At 37.4% G+C, this 22,435-nt stretch overlaps 1 protein-coding gene across 2 annotated transcripts in view; it reads right to left on the reverse strand.

Annotated features, from left to right (window-relative positions):
* The window catches only part of AKAP6 (A-kinase anchoring protein 6), a gene marked incomplete at its 5' end in the record, with an annotated part of 225,980 nt that overhangs the window by 12,582 nt on the left and 190,963 nt on the right, over window positions 1–22,435 (reverse strand). For both annotated transcript variants that reach the window (XM_082000781.1, XM_082000780.1), the window contains one exon: window positions 14,631–14,846. In XM_082000781.1, the coding sequence (XP_081856907.1) occupies window positions 14,631–14,846 (216 nt within the window). The remainder of the gene's footprint in view (window positions 1–14,630; window positions 14,847–22,435) is intronic.

The following is a 22,435-nucleotide window of genomic DNA, read 5'->3' on the forward strand; positions in this document are numbered from 1 at the left end:
GGACTGATACCGGAGGTTGCCCTGACCCAGGTGCACTTGGTCTTGTTGAACCTCAGGAGGTTCACATGGGCCCATGCCTCAAGCTTGTCCAGGTCCCTCTGGATGGCATCCCATCCCTCAGGCATGTCAACAACACCACTCAGTTCGGTGTCATCTGCAGACTTGCTGAGAGTGCACTCAATCCCACTGTCTATGTCAATGATGAAGATATTAAATTGTACTGGTCCCAGTACGGACCCCTGAGGGACACTGCTAGTCACTGATCTCCATCTGGACATTGAACCATTGACCACTACCCTCTGGATGCAACCAGACAACCAATTCCTCATCCACTGAACAGTCCACCCATCAAGTCCATATCTCTCCAATGTAGAGAAGGATGTTGTGGGGGACTGTGCCAAAGGCCTTACAGAAGTCCAGATAGATGACATTGATCGCTCTTCCCTTATCCACTGATGTGGTCAGTCAATCATAGAAGGCCACTAGGTTGGTCAGGCAACTTCTTATAGCTAAGAGTAGCTGCTTTTCAAATGTTGCAACATAGAAACACTGGCCTTATCTCCAAGTATAAGAGGTCCCCAGGCAGAGCTCTTTCACTAAGATCATCTCCTCCTTGAACTTCCAGGTTTTTCCTTCTTGTCTCCATCACTGGTAATTGATGATGTTTATAGTTTTCTCTGTACACAATAGATGTCAACACAGCCCCGGAGCTGGCTGGAAAAAAAGGATTGGAATTTTCCATCTAACCTAGTACATCAAATGCATCCTGTGCAATGTCTTGAGTACCAGTATTATATGCACGTTTTCATTTGGTCACTTGAGAAATGATTTAATACAAGTGCACTTTGTAGAAATTCACTTAGAAAAAGACAAATAAGGGACAAATATATCTTGTTATGGTGAGAGGTTTATATTTGCCTGCCTTAGTTTGGCGGAGTACAAAATTACAATGGGGAGTACCTCATTATAAAACCACTATTGCCATCGTTCAAATTTCTTCTACTACTGGAGAGTTTATTTTAAATGGTATGCAGTTTAAACTTGGGCTCGAATTGGAACATAAACTGAAGATCTAAGTCTATCCGCAACGGCTATTTTCAGTGTTGGTGAGGCACAAAAAGTCCAATGAGTACTAAGAATTTACAAAGTAGTGTAAAAACTGAGTGGCACAGGGCAATTAGTATTAACATTATTAGTATAATTGTTGTTAATATACAACGTTAAAGTGTAAAGCTCAAAGTCTTTAGTGCAGCAGCTTAGGTTTGTACTGAAACTGCATGTGTGACATGAACCTTTTGTGTAATGCTTAGAGATTTTGGAACAGGTTATGGTATTTGGTTTCACACTGAAGCAATATTTCTCCGTCCTTTTAAATTAAAAAAGGATTTTTAAAATAAAGTACCTTTCTGCATTGTTCAGTAAACCTGCTGGATGAACTGTGACTCCATAAACTTGGGGAACTCATTTATTATGTTGCTAGATCAGACACTGCATTTATTCACACAGTGCATCTCTAAAACCTAGCTTTCATTAGAGCTGTGGGGAGGCCCAGTCTTTCTCCCTTCACTCAAGAAGGTGAAGCTCAAGAAGATAATTAACCATGAAACAATGAGGAGGCTTGCTGGGTAAGCACTAGTGTGAAAACAGTTACTCCTCACAAAAGAGGGGAAATTAGCTGGCTGGATAAAAAAGGAAGTGTCAGACTGGAAGACTGAAAGGACTGCCAGCATAAGTAGATAGCTCTATGCATCATTAATGCAATTTTTTTAACACTTAAATTTCACTGCTTTCTAAATTTAAATGCATTTAAATGCTATGTGTTAGGGGAGATTAATACGCTATTTTAAAATAATTTCTCTTAAACTTTCCATTTTCACATTTCACCAGTTTTAGTCACCCTTCCCACGTACGAAAAAATCACTGTCTCTTAGTATTGTATTGCTGTTTACAAAACCAATGTAAACAGAGTGTTCTAAAAAGATTCAGTTCACTCATTGTATTTTACAAGCCCATTATTTTACATTAATACAGATATTTTTATGAACAGAAAGTTTGTTTTCATTTTACTGTTTCACAGAGTAAAGACTTATGATGTGCATTTCCTTTCAAAACTTCCTTCTACTTGAACAGTGTTCCCTGAAGCAGCCCCATTTTTGGCAGAAATTCAGCTATATGCTATGCCAAAAGAAATAGAATAAACAAACACTGCTTAATGCAGCTGGCTAGGTAATTTACATATTACTGCACACCAAACACGAAGACCTGAATATGGATTAGAGTTACAATGATGACACAAATGTCTTATATGTAAGGAGAAATGAAATTCAGATCATCATTGCTAACGATTTACAGCTTATTATTTAATGTATATTATAGTACCTCTAACACATACATGTATGTATATATTTAAATATTAACTAGATGTATGTATTATATTTTCTGTATACTTTACAGAAAAATGTGCTAGAAATATCTTGAAAAACTGTTATGTGGGTACATTTTTCAAAGTTTTCTTCTGGTGAAAGCAGACTACCTAAATGACCACATTCCAGTCTTTGGAAACAGCAGAAAACCCAAATACAAAGAAAACCCTCTAGGCATTCCGTAAAATTTCTTTGCTATACATAAAAATATAGTATAGGTAGGCCTTCAAACCTACAAGTTCATGTGTTTTCAAAAAGCATCTGTCATTTTGGGTGAGATCAACAGTCCATTCAGCTAAGTCCATCTCCTCCAGTGGCCATTAGTGAATGTTCATGGAAAAGTTAAAAAATCCTCAAATGCATAAAATGGTGTAGAAGCTGCCATCCTAAATTTGAGAAGCCAGTCTGTGGCGACTTTCAGAGGTGGAATTTAATAAGCATTAATTGATGTGTCCTCCATTAATTTCTCAAAGTACTTACTGAATTCATTTGTATTTTTGCTATCTACAACATCCTATAGGAACATGTTTCAGTTTTATTATGCACTGCATGAAAATAGTATTAACTTTTGATTGCTTTAAGTCTTCTGCCTGATAATTTCCTTGGGTACCTTTTACTTTGTGTGTTAAGAAGAAGAGTGAATAATTGTACCTTATTTATTTTCATGCATTTTTAATAGTTTTTTATTGTATTCCTGTCTGCTTACAGCTGATGCAGCTCCTAGAACATCCTATAATATCGAACAATGAAACACTGATTATGCATATACTTACTGAAGATCCTGCAAATACATTTCCATAATGGCTGGAGGATCGGGACTCTATCATCCAATATGGAAGACCCTTGTAAGATGGAAATAACTGCTGTACAAGCTGTTAGAAAATAAGGTTTCTTCCTCTCTTTAAAAAAATTATTTTGTTTGAGCACACTTGAAACAAAATATCGGAAAATTAGCTTCAATTACAGTCACATACCATTCCTTGCAGAACTGAGGTCCTTAGAGATGCAGTGCAACAAGTCATTAAATTAATTAAAAAATCACAAGTTTGTGACTTTTGTATTTTCCTTAACTCTAATCTGTTAAACAATGCTGGCCTGAGTCATGATCTTATGATCAGTGGATATCAGGCATCTGAATAAAACACTGACTTCATCCTGTAATCTGAACACAATGCACTGCAATGAGAGTCACTATCTGCTGAGCACTTTTAAATATCTAGCCCTATACTTAAGTGCCTAAATAGGAACTGAGTTCTTCTGAAATAAGACCTCTGTCCTTGAGAATAAAAACCAAGCCATTTTTTCTCTTTCTTTTTTTAATGGGTTATTTTCGCCATTTATATGCTGTTTGACACTTCTTTCAGCATCTGCATGCATCGGAAACATCAGATTCCCAATTTCTGAAAATTACATATTTTCCTAATAAAACTTATTATTCCTGAGAATTGACTTGAAGATTTTACGCATCTTACAGTTCTAATGAATGTTTTCAGAGCAGGGAACGTCTTTTTATCAAAGCTGTGGAAAGTGCTTTACTCACACTGTTTTGAGCGTTATTTAATTTGTAGCACAGAAGAAAAGATAAATAGATTGACAGATGGTAGAATATATGCCACCACGCTATAAAGACCTAAACCTGCTACTGTGATGTTGACTTTTTCCATTGTCAAGCTATAAAGCTCACATTTCTAGATTTCATAGAATTCATTTCTGAATTCTGCTGTCCTAAACCCTGAATTTTTGTAATTACTTGTTTAGTATTTATTTTGAAAAATTGTGGCAAGGTGATTTACTAATATTGTAGTTATCTATAAATGTAAAGAAACTAAGAATGTTAGATACACCACCAATGAGGGTCAAATGCTATTACCCACAAGAGAAAGGACAGTGTTTTCACGATCATATGTTGAATTAGAGAGCTGTGTGATAAACTGACACTTTTGAAGGCCTTGCTGGCATTCTAAATCTTTTGAGGGTTCATAAACACCAACCATTAAAAAAAATCAGATCAGCAGAGAAGTATTACCAACTTTCTACCAGCTATAACATTCCCTCACCCAACTCCAGAACAGCACCAGGCTGAAACACAGTAGGTAGCTGAGAAACAGAAGTACCTTCCAGCTGCATGGATGAACACAGAAGCTTTGTATATCCCCAAAAGAAAAGATTTCCAGCCTTTCACTGGGTAACACACCACCACTGACCAGCCTTGAAACTTCCTGAGATACACAACAGTTTAAAGGGTTTAAGCAACTTTAAAATATGTCAATTTTCTCTCTCTGTGAATATATACATTTGAACAGACTAAAACTGTATTAACCAGAAAAGCAATACAAAAGAAGTCCAAACAAGTAATCCTTTTAAGATATAAATATATATAGATGCAGATGTATATATAAAACTTTGTGGCATCGTGCCAGCAAGTTTATGTAATTCTTCCCCTAATATAACAGAGTGTAATACAGAAAAAAATTCAAAGTATCTGTGATTTAAAGAGAAGATTTGTCAGTCACTGAAACAGACTGCCCACAGGATACTACTAAAAAACATTAGTACAGACACAGTATTTTATATCCAATTCAGACATTATGCTTTGAGCTAATTATAACACCAGGAACCTGGTCCTCTAACACTGTGATCATGATATTTTTTCTGCCTTGAATATTGGAAGTCAGTTTTTCACTGTAGTATGAGCTGTGGCTAGTAGTTATACATGATCAAGCAACCATGTTTGGTTTAAAAATAATACTGGGAAATATATGCTTTATTTACTTTGCTTTTGTAGCCTTTTTGTTTAAAAGCATGATCAACCATTATGAAGCATTCCCAGTCTCATAAAGAAACCTGTCTTCTAAAGAAACGAGTAAATTTCAAATACTGCTCAGAAATGTTGTGTGCTTCATCAAGAAAAAAAAAATCAAAGGGGGCTTGGAGTAATTAAGTATTGCAGCAATTGATTTTCTCATTAAAATAACTCTTTACTTTTAATGTAATTTCATTTATCTTCCTGTGCTCATGCCAACAACAAAAAAGTAAGTTTCACCTCTCATCACAAAGTTTCCTGGGTACCCTCGAGAGGGCAAAGAAACTAAACATGCCTGCAGAATTAGCAAGGAGTCACAGGAGAGAAAAATGCATCTCAAAGAAGTATATTCAGTCCAGTTGAGGTGGACGGCGACTGACACTTGCTACTGTAGGATTGTGGTTGACAAGCTACAAGAAATGTTCTTGTAGGTTTCATTATACTGGAAACTACAAATTCATATGTAATCAACACCATCAACATTAGCAGGAAACATATGTCTGGAAATTTCAGTGCAAAGAAAAGGACTGAAAGAGCAAGAATGCTGAACTACTCTTCCTGCTCTAGGTGGTTCACCTTATGGAGCAAAGATAAATTGCACTGAAGAGGCTCCACCGTATTGTCCACTGGCATTGTCCATATTGAAACTGTGCTACACGTGAAGACTTTCTGTGCAGTGCTCCCTTTTCATTATAAGAAAGAACAAAGGTCACACAAGCAACAAGGTAGAATTGGTGAGTACATTTGCTCTTGACCTTAACAGTTCAGCCTACTCCTGAATCATTTTCTGGGACTCTAGAGAAAGTTGGGAGTATGTAGCCTTACTTTCCATCCTCTCCAGAGGGAGAGCTCAGGCTTACTTTGGTTCGACAGAGATTGTGAAATAGTGAAATAGGGCTGCTTTAGTCTCTGGAATCTGGATTAACCATTAGCTTCTTCTTGCCTAATCCAACTGACAACTAAAGAGTCCCATGAAGTGCCTAAAATTAGAGCAACAGGTTAAAGTCTGACTTGGTGGCAGTGAGCTCAGATGATCACCTCTGAGGGTTTTCTCTCTCAGAGGACTGGAATTGTTCTGGTTTGTCTGGGGTTATGAGTTTGAATATACCCCTTGGGCCTCCTATCATTTTACAAAGCCATGGCAAAACATGACAACATCTGCCAGAGGTGAGGGAAAGAGTTGAATAATTTAGCAGGTTGGTAACATTGCATGAGGTATTTCACTTCTGGATTGGTGCCCTAAACTGTTAGTTAGTTGTGACAGAAAGTTTTACATTCTCTAAGGATGGAGAAGAGACCTCTGTGGAAAGAACTAAATGATTCTTTTTTTTTCTATTCATTCTAAAAAGCTACCACTGCAGATGACCACTCGGGAGATTTTCTCAAGAATGTAACACAGTATTTATCTGCATTTTTAATTAATTTTGACTGAAATGCACTGGGTCTGCATTTTTTTACCAAGATCTACTCAACAAGAAGGATTTTACCAGCTTCAGTTTTGCCAGATCATCCAGACTTTGCATACCGCTGTGACGGCTGCCATCATAACCATGTCTGGTCCTCAAGAAAATTATGAGAAATACAGAATTTCTTGCAAGAATGTGGGGCATATCACTTGTCTTGAATTCAAGTTCAAAAAAAATTTAGACCTGTGTTCACTGTTCATGTAACTTCATTTTAGATCCTACAGATCATTATTCCATGTCACAAAATCAGGCATGCAATGCAGCCCAGCAGCACAAAAACGCATGCACCTCAAGTACAAGTATGGTGCATCACATCACAGACTCTAGAATCAAATATCTATTCACTTAAAAAACACATATTTTAAGGAAGCACCAAAGAGAACATTCTTCAGTGTTAAAGTAACATGAGTAAACCAAGATGACTGACAGAAACAAATACAATCAATCAAGATTGTACTGTCATACGCTACTATGAAGGGGCCCAATATCAAAACAAATATGATTTGTGATAGATAATGAAAAAACAATTTGTAAAGGTTCAAACACAAGTCATTAAATAATTACTTTCTGAGGGCTAGATCACGTAATAGGTGTTCAGCACTTCACAACATGCAGTGTGCCCTCCTCAGCTAATTAAGTTAATCATCACTCAGTACTTTGCTGCATTAGGCACTTCTAATGAACTTCTACATTTTATGTAAGATTTTTAGCTGGATCCCACCTTACAAAATAATGGCTTGTGATAAAATAAGACTCTTTCAGAAACCAAGCTTTGGTTTAGTGAAGCTATCTAACAAATAACTGAACAATGAGAAATTCATTTTTTACCTCTGAAGGCAGGTTTCTTGTATTTCTTTTTTTTAAGCTTAGAACAAGTGTCAGTCCATGGTTTGAAAAAATATTGCACCAGTGAATTAAATATAGAAAAGTGAAGGGGAGACACCATGCCTAGCATTATTAAAAACTGTTTTCCAGAAAGCATCACAGAAACAGATAAATGGAGAAAAAGGATAAAGATACTAGATCAGAAGAAATATAGTATTTTTAAAAAACTTGTTTTTCAAAGTGCATTATAAAGAATGAAACTAAGAGGAAGTTGGAAAAAATCCTAACCAGAGCTTTAAGCAGGCTCTTTACTTCCTAAGAAACAAGCTGTGGAAAAGAGGAGAGGTGCTTTTTTTTTTTTTTCTCCCAAGTGAGCTGTCTCACCATTGCAGATTTTCCCAAGTCCTTACAACTCTAATTAAAATGTGGTAATTGGTTATGTTACCTCAATTACCATGATGCATGGACATTGATGCAAAGTGACACCAATTGAATCCCTTGGGTGTTATACCCCAAGGCCATCCCATTTATTGTGGCCTTATTATTTTCAATTATGTGGCTGGATGTACAGCATCCTTTCAAGCCCATACAGATGGGGGTTTTGCTGGACATACAGTGTAGTGTACACATGGCATGACTCAGGAGAACACGAGAAGTAAAAAAATTTTTTTTCAGGAAGCATAGTAGTGTACTTAGTGATCAGACAAATGAATATTTCAAACATTTTCAGGACAATGTGAGAATTACAGCACCTTAACCCAAATTGACTTAGCTCAAAATCTTCATTTTAAAAGCATGATTAATACCATCCCTTCAATAATTAGCCCTCTCTGTTGAATAAGAAAAGAGATTGTCTGCTCCATAAACCAGATATGTTTCTCTTTCAATGAATAGACAGTCTGGAGAAAAAGCCGTTTCTCCAGTCACCAAAAAGGCAGGAATACTGAATTGCAACTTAAGAAGTAAAATCCATTAGAAACCACAGTATCTCTCCCAGACACAACAGTTTTATATACGCCAAAAAAACAGTCCCAGAAAAGTGAATTTCCATGGTCACCTCATTTTAGCTTTCTATACAGAGACTAGGTGACCCGCATAGTGGATGAGGGAAGGGCTGTGGATGTTGTCTACCTGGACTTTTTAGTAAAGCCTTTGACAGTATCTTCCACAGCATTCTCCTGGGGAAACTGGCAGCTCATAGCTTAGATAGATGTACTCTTTGCTGGGTAAAATACTGTCTGGACAGCTGAGCCCAGAGAGTCGTGGTGAATGGAGTTAAATCCAGTTGGCGGATGGTCATAAGCGGTGTTTCCCCAGGGCTCAGTTTTGGGGCAGGTCTTGTTTAATATCTTTATCCATGATCTGGATAAGGGGATCGAGTGCTCCCTCAGTAAGTTTGCAGATGACACCCAGTTGGGTGGGAGTGTTGATCTGCTGGGAGGGCTGGAAGGCTTTGCAGAGGGATCTGGACAGGCCGGATCGATGGGCAGAGGTCAACTGTATGAGGTTTATTAAGGCCAAGTGCCGGGTCCTGCACTTGGGTCACAACAACCCCATGCAACGCTACAGGCTTGGGGAGGAGTGGCTGGAGAGCTGCCTGGCGGAAAGGGACCTGGGGGTGCTGGTTGGCAGCCGGCTGAACATGAGCCGGCAGTGTGCCCAGGTGGCCAAGAAGGCCAACAGTATCCTGGCCTGTATCAGTGTGGCCAGCAGGAGTAGGGAAGTGATTGTGCCCCTGTACTCGGCACTGGTGAGGCCGCAGCTGGAATACTGTGTTCAGTTTTGGGCCCCTCACTACAAGAAAGACATTGAGGTGCTGGAGCGTGTCCAAAGAAGGGCAGTGAAGCTGGTGAGGGGTCTGGAGCACAAGTCTTATGAGGAGCGCCTGAGGGAACTGGGGCTGTTCAGTCTGGAGAAGAGGAGGCTGAGGGGAGACCTTATCGCTCTCTACAACTACCTGAATGGGGGCTGTGGTGAGGCGAATGTTGGTCTCCTCTCCCAAGTAACCATCGATAGAATAAGAGGAAATGGCCTCAAGTTGCGCCAGGGGAGGTTTAGATTGGATATTAGGAAAAATGTCTTTACTGAAAGAGTGGTCAGGCATTGGAACAGGCTGCCCAGGGAAGTGGTGGAGTCACCATCACTGAAGGTATTCAAAAAATGTGTAGTCATGGCACTTCAGGAGTTTACTAAAACTAGCAAAACCACCACCATGGTTTAGTGGGCATGGTGGTGTTGGGTTGACGGTTGGACTTGATGACCTTAGAGGTCCTTTCCAACCTTAATGATTCTGTGATTCTATGACATCTGACCTGGACAGAACTCCCCCAAACTGTGTAGCTGCTGGAATAATCCACTGAGGCTAAACATGTAACTTACTGCTTGAGCAAAAGATAAAAAAAAAAATTAAAACAACTTACATATTCCCACTTTGACTTAACTGTTGTAAACTTGTGGGCATGACCATGACTGAGTCTGTTGCAAATCCTTTTTCAACTGTTCAGTTTTTCAAGTAGACTAGACCCTCTAAAGGAAAGTGCATAGTGAGTTAAAGCTTCTGCAGCTGTTGAACAGGAATTTTAGATGGCAAATTTGATTTTAGTTGACAAAAGATTGTTGCTATTGCTATTGCGATTGCCAGACAGACTCCTTTTTCTTTTAAGATGATTGCCAGCAGGGTCTTGTTAGGCAAACTATAAGGCATCTGTGTAATTCTGAAACTAAAATTTAGGTGACATATAACATTACATCAGCAAACTATGGAATGATAAATCTGGGGTAAAAGAATTTACCACAAAAAAACAGATGGGCGAAATAAAAACCTTTTTTTTCTAAAACAGATTAGGACTGCTTCCACTAACAGACAATTGTCCTACTGTTTTTTACAATCTTTTTACATTTTTTTTTTTTTATTGTAGGAATACTTCATTCTTCATAGCTAGATTAACCTACTGAATCTAACCACAATTTCATCCTTCTGGAGTGATTCTTACTGATAATTTCACATTCTAGACAATTTTTGGTTTATGAGAAGGACATCTTTTACCAGACTTTAGATACTTGTACTACATGTTAATATTTTGTTATTTGTAAACTTATCGTGCCCGCTATTGCAAAAGTTGGGCAAAATTAAACACTGCTGAAAACCATCAATGAAGACAAACAGCTCAAAATAAACCTAAAAGCCTTTTGTGATTAATTTCAGTATACCTTTGTAATGCTATAAGTGGCCCAGATAAGTGACTGAATGTAACAAGGGGCAGAAACAGGACAAAGGAAGATCCCGGTACACAAATTAAGACGACAGTAGAAGATGCAAGTGACTCTTGTACTTAAATGAGGCAAGATAATAATTTGAGCTATCTTATTTACTGTCAGCAAGTCAGATGCCATGAATGAGTCAGATGCCATCAGGGTATAAAAACATCTAATTTGTTTTTGTAAATTACAGTATTTTGTGGGCAACCACAAATAAAGACTTGCTACCAAGGGATACTGTTTATGTGCCAAGACTGGCACACCATCAAATACAGAGAGATAGGGAAGCAGAAGAAACAGTCCTGGTACCTACCCAAGAAATGACTACACAGGAACTGAGTGAAAAGGAAGGCTCAAACATGCCAACTCAGGCCAGGGAAGACAAAGAAACCTGAACTCGGCAGTGGCTGGGGCATCTTTAAATGTTGAGAATACAGATAGTTTTAGCAACATGAGAAACTTGTAGATACTGACATACTTCAAAGAATCATATCATTATAAACAAGCCTAGCGTGAGAGGTTCCAAAACAAAACAGCCCACAGTGAAAATTAGATGAGCATCATGAAAGCTCTAAATGGCTGCCACTTCTCAGCAGAAAGAATGGTACACTCCCTGCCCTGTGAAAGTCAACTCAGCCCAGCAAATAACTCCAGACTGCCTCAGGCCAAATGGGAACAAAGCAGCACACACCTTGTGAAGTTCCAAGCATCCGGATATCAAGCAAGGTGCAGTTCTCATACCCTCACCATGCCTCAACTCCTGATCGATTGCAATCCCAAGCAGAAACCGAAGACTGACTTAGCTCCTGCTGCAAGAGCAGCACCAAGCTCTAATTAACTCATAGGAATTCTAACTGCAGCTACAAACAGCAAACTGGTTCCACATGGCAGCTGCCCACATGCAAAAGGACATAATACGCTTTCACTATAGCAACTTGGACCTCTGTTCAGCACCTTCTCACAAATGCAACTTGTTTCTGTTCCAAGTTCAATGGACGATATATATTTGTGACAACAAATTGATAAGTTTTGTAGATTAAAGAGGCAGTTCATCATCTTTGTGGTACTTTACCTTTCAGAGAAATGCAGTAGAAACCCAGTCTGATCTCTCTTGGGCAGTTATAGACCTAACAGAGACTCAGCCTCTAGCAACTAAAATTCAGGACTCTCAGAACTATTTTTTGGTTTGGCTGTTGCCTAATACTGCACACACTTGTTTTTGAAGCTCCAAAATTCAACTGTTTTTTCTACTGCTGGTCAGCTCAATTAAATATTTTGTGTACCACTAGCCAAAAGTTTACTAGAGCTATTGATGCAATATAATAGTAATATGACTAAGAATATTCTGAAGATGGAACTATCACAAAAATACAACCAATGCTTCTCAAGAGAATTAAAAAGTTTTACTATTATATTTTCTTATTTCTTTAACAATTTTTTCTATTCCTTAGTCTTATATTTATCTTCTAACCCATTCAGTTGCCCAGACTATTTTGCTTCTGACTTCTGATTTCTTGCTCTCCCAGATTCAATACCATCAAAACGCAAGAATATTGTCCCTCTGCCACTGGTGAGATGGCGTTTGCCTTCTTTTATTTCTTGACTTTTTTCTCATTTAAATGTGACCGTATTGTTTAAAACTCCTAATTACTATTCAGCTTCATTCTGGATCCTCACTAATTCTGTTTCTTCCTGTAATTCCACTGGAATTTCTGTGACATTTTCTCATGACCTTTGTTTTATCAGCTTCTGTTTTACTGTTGACTCCACTTGATCAGATTCTCAACAAATTACTGCCTTGGATTTTTCTGCTCTCTAGATTATTTTTCTACCTCCTCTGTTGTTTTGCTAATCATACTTCCTTCGTCATCTGCTTTACACTGGGCTCAAACAAGCCTTTTTCCTTACCTGCTTCCCTTTCTCCTTTTTAGATGATAATGTACATTTCAGATACCTGCAGCTCCCATCTTTGGACTGAGGGCTCAGGTAAAGTCCTTTGCATCTAACCCCACTCTTGTACCTGTCTGTTAAATATCTCTTTCTTAGTGTCCATTAGCATAAGCTAAACACAGACAAAATGGAACTCTTGCTTTGTCCTCCCCAAAACTCTTCTTTTCTTCATGCTTTGTCAGTATGACCGTTCTCCCTCTGGTAATCCACATCAGCTGTGACATCTACAGCTCTCACTAGCTCTATGAGAGGAATCTTAGCATCATTAAGATTTGACCTTTTTCTGTTGGTCATGTAATGAAAGCTCATAGTTGATCTCCTTGGTAGTTTCCAATAGCATTCCTCTTCAGCTGATACTTCCCTCTCTGCACATAGTTGTATAAGGTAAAGATGAAAAATAATCTTTTCTCTATACCCTTGTACAACCACATGTAGCTTCATCATTTTTACACTTCTTTGAACCAGATGAAATTTTTGAGGGTTTATCTGACTCTCTCCAAATTAACTGCATTTCTTATGTTGTCAGTTGGCTACACCTATGCTTGTAACAGGAACATTGACACTCCATCAGCTTTTCAATAATGTCTTCCTTCCATGTTTCCTCATACAGAGACACGCCCCTTTTGACTTGGCCTGCAAGTCTATTCAAACCGTGTTCCTTCCTCAAGTCCCATTTTTATCTCAATACCTAAAGCAAAGCAGCCAGTAAACCAAACAGGCAGGGGAGCACTCCTACTTCATAACATTTGATAAAGGTAAGCAGGCAACAAATTATTATTGCCTTCAATGGTTCACTTCTCATCCTCCTCATTAAATCACCATTTCTACGCCCGTTTAGGATAACAGTATTTTCACTCAGGAGCTGCTAGTGTTTCTGAACAATATCTTGTATGTCTTCATACTACACTACCATAACTGATCAAGAAAATTACAGCTTCTGTTATTTTTGTAAAGGAACTTTAGCAAAAAGAAGTCAAAAGTAGTATTTCACTGTTAGTTGGACAATTGTTAGGAAGCATGAAAGTGTCAAGCATTTTTTCCTTTTATTTGCTTGATATAAACCTAAAAATTATGTAAGTTAAATATATGTCACGTTCTCAAATCGCATCAAGGCTCTTCAATATATGCACTACATAGGGTTATCATTGCTGTCAATGTAGCTGCAGTATACAGACTTCAGCATTGTGATAGTAGCATGACACACGCTGAGCCAATTCATCCATTACAGTCAATGGTGTTACAGTAGGGATTATTTTTTTCCCCTATGGTTTATTGTTTAAATGTAGATACTGCATTGTAATATAGTTTTATGCTGTAGAAAACCCATCTAATTTATGCTACCTAATGGATAGTTTAAGCAGAGTGCTATTTTGCCTCTTAGGAATCATTTCCCTGAGATAAAAGCAAATTAATTCATTTTACTTATATTCACATAACACAGAAATGTATATTAATCATATACCCACAGCATTCTATATGAAATACACATCTACTGCTGGGTTGCTAATTAAAACCAGTCTTAATTACACAGAAAACACTTTTTCTGAAATATATTTACAATCAGTGAAATATGTCTCTGGGCCCAATTCTGTTAGGTACAGAGCAACTTGGCAACAGGAGAAGATTGTTTTCATTACTTGACAGGATCAGATGTGATTAGGTTAAAAATCCAGCAAACAGAATATGTATATTGTGAGTTTATCTTATTAATCAGTTTTGTCCATGGAGTACAATGCTTTTTGAAAAACTAAAGCTTCACTTGTTAGTAAAGACTAGGAATGGAATCTTCAGTCAGAAGAAGACTGAAGAAGAAAACTGAGATGTTTGTGTTTGTCTTGCTCTGAAAAAGCGTCTCTCGTGAAGAGTGAAACGACATGAGACCTTTTTAAAGCAAGCATCACTCACCGAGTCTTTTTCCAATCTCTTCTGTAGCCTTGTTTGCCACTGGACGGCTTGCATGACAATGGCTTCCCACCTCCTCTCAAGGTTTACGATTATCAACTGCATGGACTGGTGATCTGCGTTTAGGTTGCAGGTCTCCTGGTCATCCAGGAGGTGCTGGCATAATCGCAGCACAGAGGCTACCCCACGGCGTCTCTGTTTGATCTCACAGCATAGAGACTGCAGGATAGACAAACAACAGATGTCAGTGTGGAACACTTTGCAATTTAAAACGTTAACTATTATCTAATATTTAATGGTGCCCAATCTCCGTCTTACAATATTTTTTTCAGCTCTTCCATAAGTCCCCATACTTAGTGTCAAAACTTAGTTTTATTTTCAGATAAGCACAGTCTTCATCTCAATAGCACAGAAGAAGTAAAGCTACTTTCAGTCTTCTTCAAACAAATGCCATACATAGCTAACTGTCTCAATAATGTTGAAAGCTTTATGGTGTAGACTGCTTTATTCTTCCTTTTTTTTATTTCATTCAACTGGGACACATCTGAAATGAGTTACCCTGGCAGTAATCAGCTTCAGAAATTCTTCAGGAAAAAATTGTATTAATGCAATGAGAATATATATATATATTTAAAAAAAACAACAGAAATTACAGGTCATATTTACCCTGTCAGAGGATAAACCTTAAGGAAGGAGAAAATTCAATATAAAATTCTTTACAGACGTTTTTTGTCGTGATAAAATATTTCCCGGGTAGTTCCATATTCAAATAAATTAGGAATACTCCGACAACTGTGTCTTTCTTATAAATGAGTTATTCACGGCATTTATTTTATCATACCGATTCCAGTGCTACCAAGAATGCAGTCTGATGTGAACTGCATGATAGGTGACACTCGCTAAGCTCTAATATTGTGGAATATTGATGGGACCCAGGATATGTTGGTTCTACACCAGAAACCTGAACAACTACACTGAGAATCTCACTGAACAGCAGTATAAATAATGCATCCTACATGCCAAAACTAAAGAGAGATCTACCACCCAGAAGCAGTTTATGGCATGGGGTGCTTTTGGGCATGGTTTTATCCACAATCATGATCTACCATCATTCAACATCAAATCAGGATTTTATTAGCCCATAATGTGTTTTAATAAGAACATCTGTGAAGCTGGGGTGCAGCAGGCACAAATGCATCTGAGGATGACTGCTTCAGCCCAGCTTCTGAGACCCTGTACTTTTACAGTATTGCATGGTTCAAGCACTCAACTATTATCGTAGGCCTGTGCTACTCCTGAATTTAACAGCACTGTGCTCCACACGTGGGAGCTTTCCAGATAATTTAAATTGTAACTTGCCAACATTTGTTTCCCTCTGTGGGATGCCACAGATGAAAGTGCATGACCCCATGAGAAAATCTGAACTATCATCTTTTTTGAAGACAGGGCATTTGCCTTTAAGCTTCCAGTTAATCATAATAAGCAAACAAAAAAAAAAAAAGCAAACAAAAAAAGCCACTGCATCTCTTGAAGCTGTTTGTAAGCGTTAACCGATAAAAAATCAGGACCTGCCATCCTGAATTTTATTAGCAAAACAATAACATTCTATAGCAAGTGAATTCAAGTTCCAGATTTTTATACTCCAGATTAGAATTTATATTTAGAAATGTTGTACCTCAAAGGAGTATTTTGCTGCTGGAAGTATGTGCTTGATCAGTAATAGTAAGCTGAAATTCTGAAGCAAAACACTGGTATACACACCTAAAAATATATACCTTTCCTTTGCGTATGGATAGTGTGCAAGCAATTTTTTCATTCAAAGCCTTGAAGAGAAATGATGATTAAACCCGCAAACATAGCTAAATTACTAATCTACTTTCACTGGCACAATTGGGCCATGTTAATAGTTAACAGATTGCTTATTAATCAACAAGGGTAAACAAGACAATGCAATCTCATTTAAAGTGGAAGTTTTAATGCCTAAAAGTATTTGTGTTCAAAATGTTAATCCCGATAAGGCTTCATTAGAAGACGTCTTAAAATGATTAAGTACATTTCATTGTAAAGTACACTGAGTAGTATATCAGCAGGTGGACATTTCATACAGATGTTCCACTTATTGATATAATGCATTCTATAGCTATTTAAAATACCCTAACTCTGTAATAGCTGGAATTCTATTACTTCTATAATGAGAGAACCCTGTACCCTTAATATTTCTGAATTTTAAACAAGGTGAATGACAAATTCCCAAACCACTATTTATGGCAAAATATGACCAGGAATTTTATTATTCAATTTATACCAGAGCTGCATTTTCACTTAGGTTTCCTGAACTTGCCCTTACTTATTTTCCTAGAGTTCATTACTAGTTTCCTACGTAGTTCTTGATGTAACAACCATGTCTGGCACATTTCCTTTCTGACGCTGTTCATTAGCCTAACATGACAGCAGAAAAAAAACAATCCAAACAAAAAAAATCTACCTAAAGATAAAGTCAGGGTTCTTATTTTACATTTTATAACAGCTAAACAATTCAGTTTTATGGAAGTGATGGTAAGTTGTATACTGCCGGCAGTCAAATCTACGTAGATTTGCATTAACTTCATGGAAGTCAATACCACTCAGAATCTGGCCCCATAACATTAACTTACCTTGATCTGTCTGATTATGTCATCCCTTATAAATATTGTTCTTTTTTGATACAATACCATATAATATGACGAGGTAAGGAGTATTTCATTCATAAGCCATTATATGGGAGTTTAAGGGAGGCCTTTACATTGTGTTATCTGAAAGCAGAGCTACAGCATCCAAGTAATTTCTAATTTACATCAATTTTACACCAGCATAATAACAGTAGCTTTACTGAAGCTATTTCTGATTTACATGGCTGTGACAGTACAATTAGGCCTATGGCACTTTTGTTTCAATTTTATTACATGATATTATGGTTAATATTAAACAGGAGAAGAATGAAGTGCTTATATCTAACAGCGTGTTGAAAGACTTGGCTATAGCAACAATACTTTAAAAGCCAGAGAACTTAATCATGTAGAGACATCTTTAAACCCTATATAATAGCACTAGCAATAATGGATCTAAGAAGTATTAGGGTCTGGTATACAGGGTCCTAAAGGGGCACAATCATTGCCCGTATCTTACGACATGACATCTCAGAGTGTTGTATATCCATCCACGTTCTGCTGCTGTTAAAATGGCGTGCTTATATAAAAACCTGTCAATGTGGCAATTGTACATGCAAAGTATGCTTCCAGGACCACAGTTACTTTAATCATTTGCAAGGTACATTCTACATTGTGAATTAACAGCTATAATTCATGATTAATTAAAAAAAAAAAAAAAGAAAGATGATTAGTATCTCTACTGAGGCTTGGGTCTGATGGTCTACAGCTGCTACAGTAAGCTACTGGGTACTTGATGGTTCAGAAAAGTAGGAAATGATCTAACAGTAGACTGAGGAGCACCACTTAGGCTCACTTGGGCTCCTGTGTGTGCAGAAGATTTGCTGAAGTATAGATTAAGAGATTAGACGCTTTCAGTTGCGGCTCCTCACACTATCATGTGTTCGTTGAGCTGTGGTAACTGTAAATACAATCCAAACCTTTGCAAATGTGGGAGAAACACATTCACTTAAATCATTTGCAGAGAGACTTAAATTAATGTATTTGACTTTTCTGCAGGCTAAGAGTATACACAGTAACTGCAGCGCAGTGTATCAACTTGACTTTGTATTCCAGTCCTTTGCTTCGCGACGGATACCATGATAACATTGAGGCGTTACTTATTATAGTGTTACTACGAGTCATGTCTTCCCATACTGAGGATTCCTGTCCGTGCTGTTAGAATCTTGGAAGATTTTTCTTCCCTCTGCCTACTCCTATTTTCAGTGCTTTGAAGTTATCACCCGCATAGCTAAAAAGGGCTAGCTGAAACTACTTTCACAGCTTGTTAATACCATGCCTTAAATCATCTGGAAAAGCCCCTGCTGAGTTGAATGATATCAAACACTCTTTCCAAGCCAAGGGCTAATGGCACTATTTATGGGGATGGAAGTAGCCATGATCTGAACAGAAGGTGCTCTGCATAGCTGCATGACTCCTAAGCGAATGGCATATGACCAGAAACACGTGTGCAGCTTTAGGCAGTGCCAGAGAGTGTGGGAGGCATAGAAAGGTGGGAAGTTGAGGAATATTAGAGTCCCTCGAGCCTCAGTCCCCCTCCATCCCTCATCCTTCCTGCAGTGGATCAGCGCCCGAGCTGTGCTGCACTGTGTGACTGAAGGACATGGATGGGAAAGAGGCTTTCGCACGCAGCATGGTAGATGAGTTGGCCACTGAAGCGCTGGTACATCAAGGTTCTTAAGCAGATATTTAATGATAATTTAAAAGTACTATGGTCCTCAGTGAATTCTGTGAGACTACTTGTGCTTTAAAATAGCTTAAGAGTCAGTTTAAGATTAGTTTAGCTCACTTAAATCCACATAATCCACATATATTTGATGTGATCTGAAGTTCTTTCAACCATTTCCGTCTTTCTTGCTTTCACTCTACAATTATGGATAACAAAAGTCCATGCAGACGTACCCAGAGCTTTGAAAATAATTGCAAGATGAGAAATAGTAACTTACACAGATGGATTTTCTTTGTGCTTTCAGCTTCAGAAGAAATGCCACGGTATACTGAGACAAATGCTATTTATAGGCTTACATTGTGTTTCCGTGTATGAGGAATACTGGGTGTTTTTAGGAAAATGAAAGAAGCTTGACTGCAGATAAATCTGGAACAACCAGATCTAAGGAAGATTCTGTCTAACCTTGGTCTGCTAGAGGCTTACTCTTTCTCCTTGTTACGGGATGTGTGTATGTGAGGGAAGGAATTATACCCTTCCTATAGCATCAGTTGTTGCCTGATGGAAGACGAAATTAAGATGGAACTGTTGTTATTTAGTACAACAGCCATATGCAGAAATTAAGGCAAAAATCTAAGAACAGAAGCTGCCCTTCTGACTACAACAATCAAACTGCAACTCTTAAAAAAATGTAATTTGCCTTTTTACATCTGATTTTGGCTAGTGCAGCACTTCGGTTTTCAAATGTGCTAATTAAAGAATCATGGCTAACATCACTAATACACCAATAAAGGAAAAACAGGAAACAATATGCTTGCAAATGCTAGGTAAAATTTAGTTTTCAGTGTTTTCTCTGAAATGGCAATGCCTGCTGGAAATTCTCTTGTCTGGGATGGTGCATGCCTGTATTTCCATCTTTACAGGACACACGGTGAAAATGAAAATTTCTGTTTCTGAATGAAAAAGAAACCCAATAATTCATCAAAAAATATTAGTAAGAAAGTAATTCCTCAAAATAAAAAAGCTAAATGACGAAGATAGGAAATGAATGATGACTTGTCATCCTTTAGAAAAATACTGCCAAATCTGTGTGCTTTTGCTGATTTCAAGGTTAAAAGAAAATGTCACCTAATATGGGAATTCTACTCAGTTGCATACTGTGGGACTTAATCTATACTGAAGCTAAATATTCTATAAGTATGCAGTGAAGTGCAAAAAACAGCAATTGAAAAATGACATGATTAAATGGCACAACATGCAATCATTTGCTTTCAATTATATCAATGTATCTTCTTCATTTCAAGGAGTCAGGCAGAAATATTGTTTTTTAAATGCCTCTATTAAATTGGGCACCAATAATAAAATAGATGAGAGTCCTAATAAGCTCATTTACGTAACATACATCACACACCACAAAACTATTCTCTCCAAACAGGTTTGTTCATAGATTTGTCTCCTGGTTGTCACCAGTCTTGGCTATATTAAAAGATTTTAAAGGCACAAGGCCTGTAGACCATTCAGTGGAAAACCTTTGTACTTAACCCTTGAGAGATCTTTAATGCTAATTATGGAAAAAGTATTGATATAATATCTTTGCTGTCACATTTTATTATGATGACGGTCACAACAGAATCTGGGACTGACATTTTAGAAATATCATCTAATTGCAAGTCAGAAATACAGAATGACAGCTTAATGTAGAATATGGCTTCTTTCAAAACAGCGAACTGGTTCTCTTTATTTAAAAGTCATACTTTTAATAGCATTACAACCACTAAATTGCTACACTGATCATATCTCTGTAATTCACTGCTTAGCAAAGTGTTACGATACGTCTCCTACAAGTCTGAGCACAGTTCACTATATTGCTTGTGAACTGTGTCTGTTTCTATACATATTAAAAATGGCAATGAACTAATAGGAAAAAATACTTCATTTTTGCACTGGCTTCAAGAATCGACATAGGAGCTTACATTCTACATATAATCAAGTCTTTAATAGAGTTAGCTTAAATATTAATTCATTCATTTCACTAGCATTAACACATGGGCATTTGTGTTTATTTGCAATCAATAATGCAAATAAATTTATTAATTAGGTCAATATATTTATTTTAAATAAAATATTTATTTTTTAAATAGCATTCTAAAAGTACCTGTGTTCTTTCCCATTTTTCTCCAGAAGTCCAAAATATGCATTAAAAACAGTAACAATCCAGTATAGACGCTTCTGGGCTGGTTCCATAAAAGCTGCTCTTACATCTGTATGACATTCTTTAATTTCTTTGCTCTATTCCTTATGCTCATTTAAGTTCTTCAAAATATTTGTTTCTAAGAATATAGTTCAATGGTCTGATATTTAGGTCATATTCCCATGTAACTAGTAATATGTAATATGCTTCTCTTCATAAATTAAAAACACTATTAAAATTCCAGACATATAAAACAATATGAAGATTAAGTTACTATAAAAGAAACTGTAATAGCTTACAGATTGCTTGTATCATTACTAAAGCGCTGGTATCTATTACAGTGTCTCCCTGGAATAAAGAATGCACTTTTGGCAATAATCTGTTAAAAAAGTGCACATTATTGTTAAGATGCTCCTATCTTAGCTCTAAACTAGTGTGCAATTACAGGAAGGCAACTTTTAAAAATAAAAGAAAAACAGTATTGGATGTAAATGTATCTTCCATACTAAAGTACAACGTAGCTTTTCCAAGCCTTATTTTCCTTGTGTTTCATACAGGAGATTAATTAGATTCATTTTCACACTGAAATATTTTAGAGCTATTTACTACACACTGCAAAGTTGGGGTTAACTTGGTTCCAGGGGATAAGCCAAGTCATTCAGACAGAGGAGCCAGACGTGATGGCAGGAGGATCCTTTTTTCTAGTCTGGCACTGTTTGTGTTTATAAATGCCTTTGGTTCGTGCCCTCTTTTCATTCAATTCGAGAATTCTCTTTCCAGAGAAACAGATCTAACAGAGAAATACCTGAGAGAAGTGGCACAATGTGCTAGTTTCTTTTTTGCCCCCCCTTCCTCGAATGCTAAAATAAAAGAAGGGAAAGCATTAGACCGGTGGGATAAATATCAGTGCTATGTTTTGCTTTTGTAATGAATCCTGAACCACATTACCCAAAATTCAGTTGCCTGTAGCGGACTTTACGAACTTGAAATTTTTGCTATATCACCACACTGGGCAGAGTTCCAAACGAATGTGTGTGGAAATTCAAGAGATTAAGTGACTCAAGGTACAGGTGGAACTTTACAAAATCAAGTGAGGCGTAAGTTAGGCTGAACTTTACTTCCAGTTGTCAGAATTCACTTAGAATTACAGCTTAAAAGAAATCAAGATGTTTCTCAACAGACATTGCACATTAGATGCCAAGAAACCCCCTCCAATTGCCTAAAAACTGTTATGTATCAGAATTTC

Source organism: Phaethon aethereus, assembly GCF_964289735.1.
Source record: "Phaethon aethereus genome assembly, chromosome: 5".
Taxonomy (NCBI): Eukaryota; Metazoa; Chordata; class Aves; order Phaethontiformes; family Phaethontidae; genus Phaethon; species Phaethon aethereus.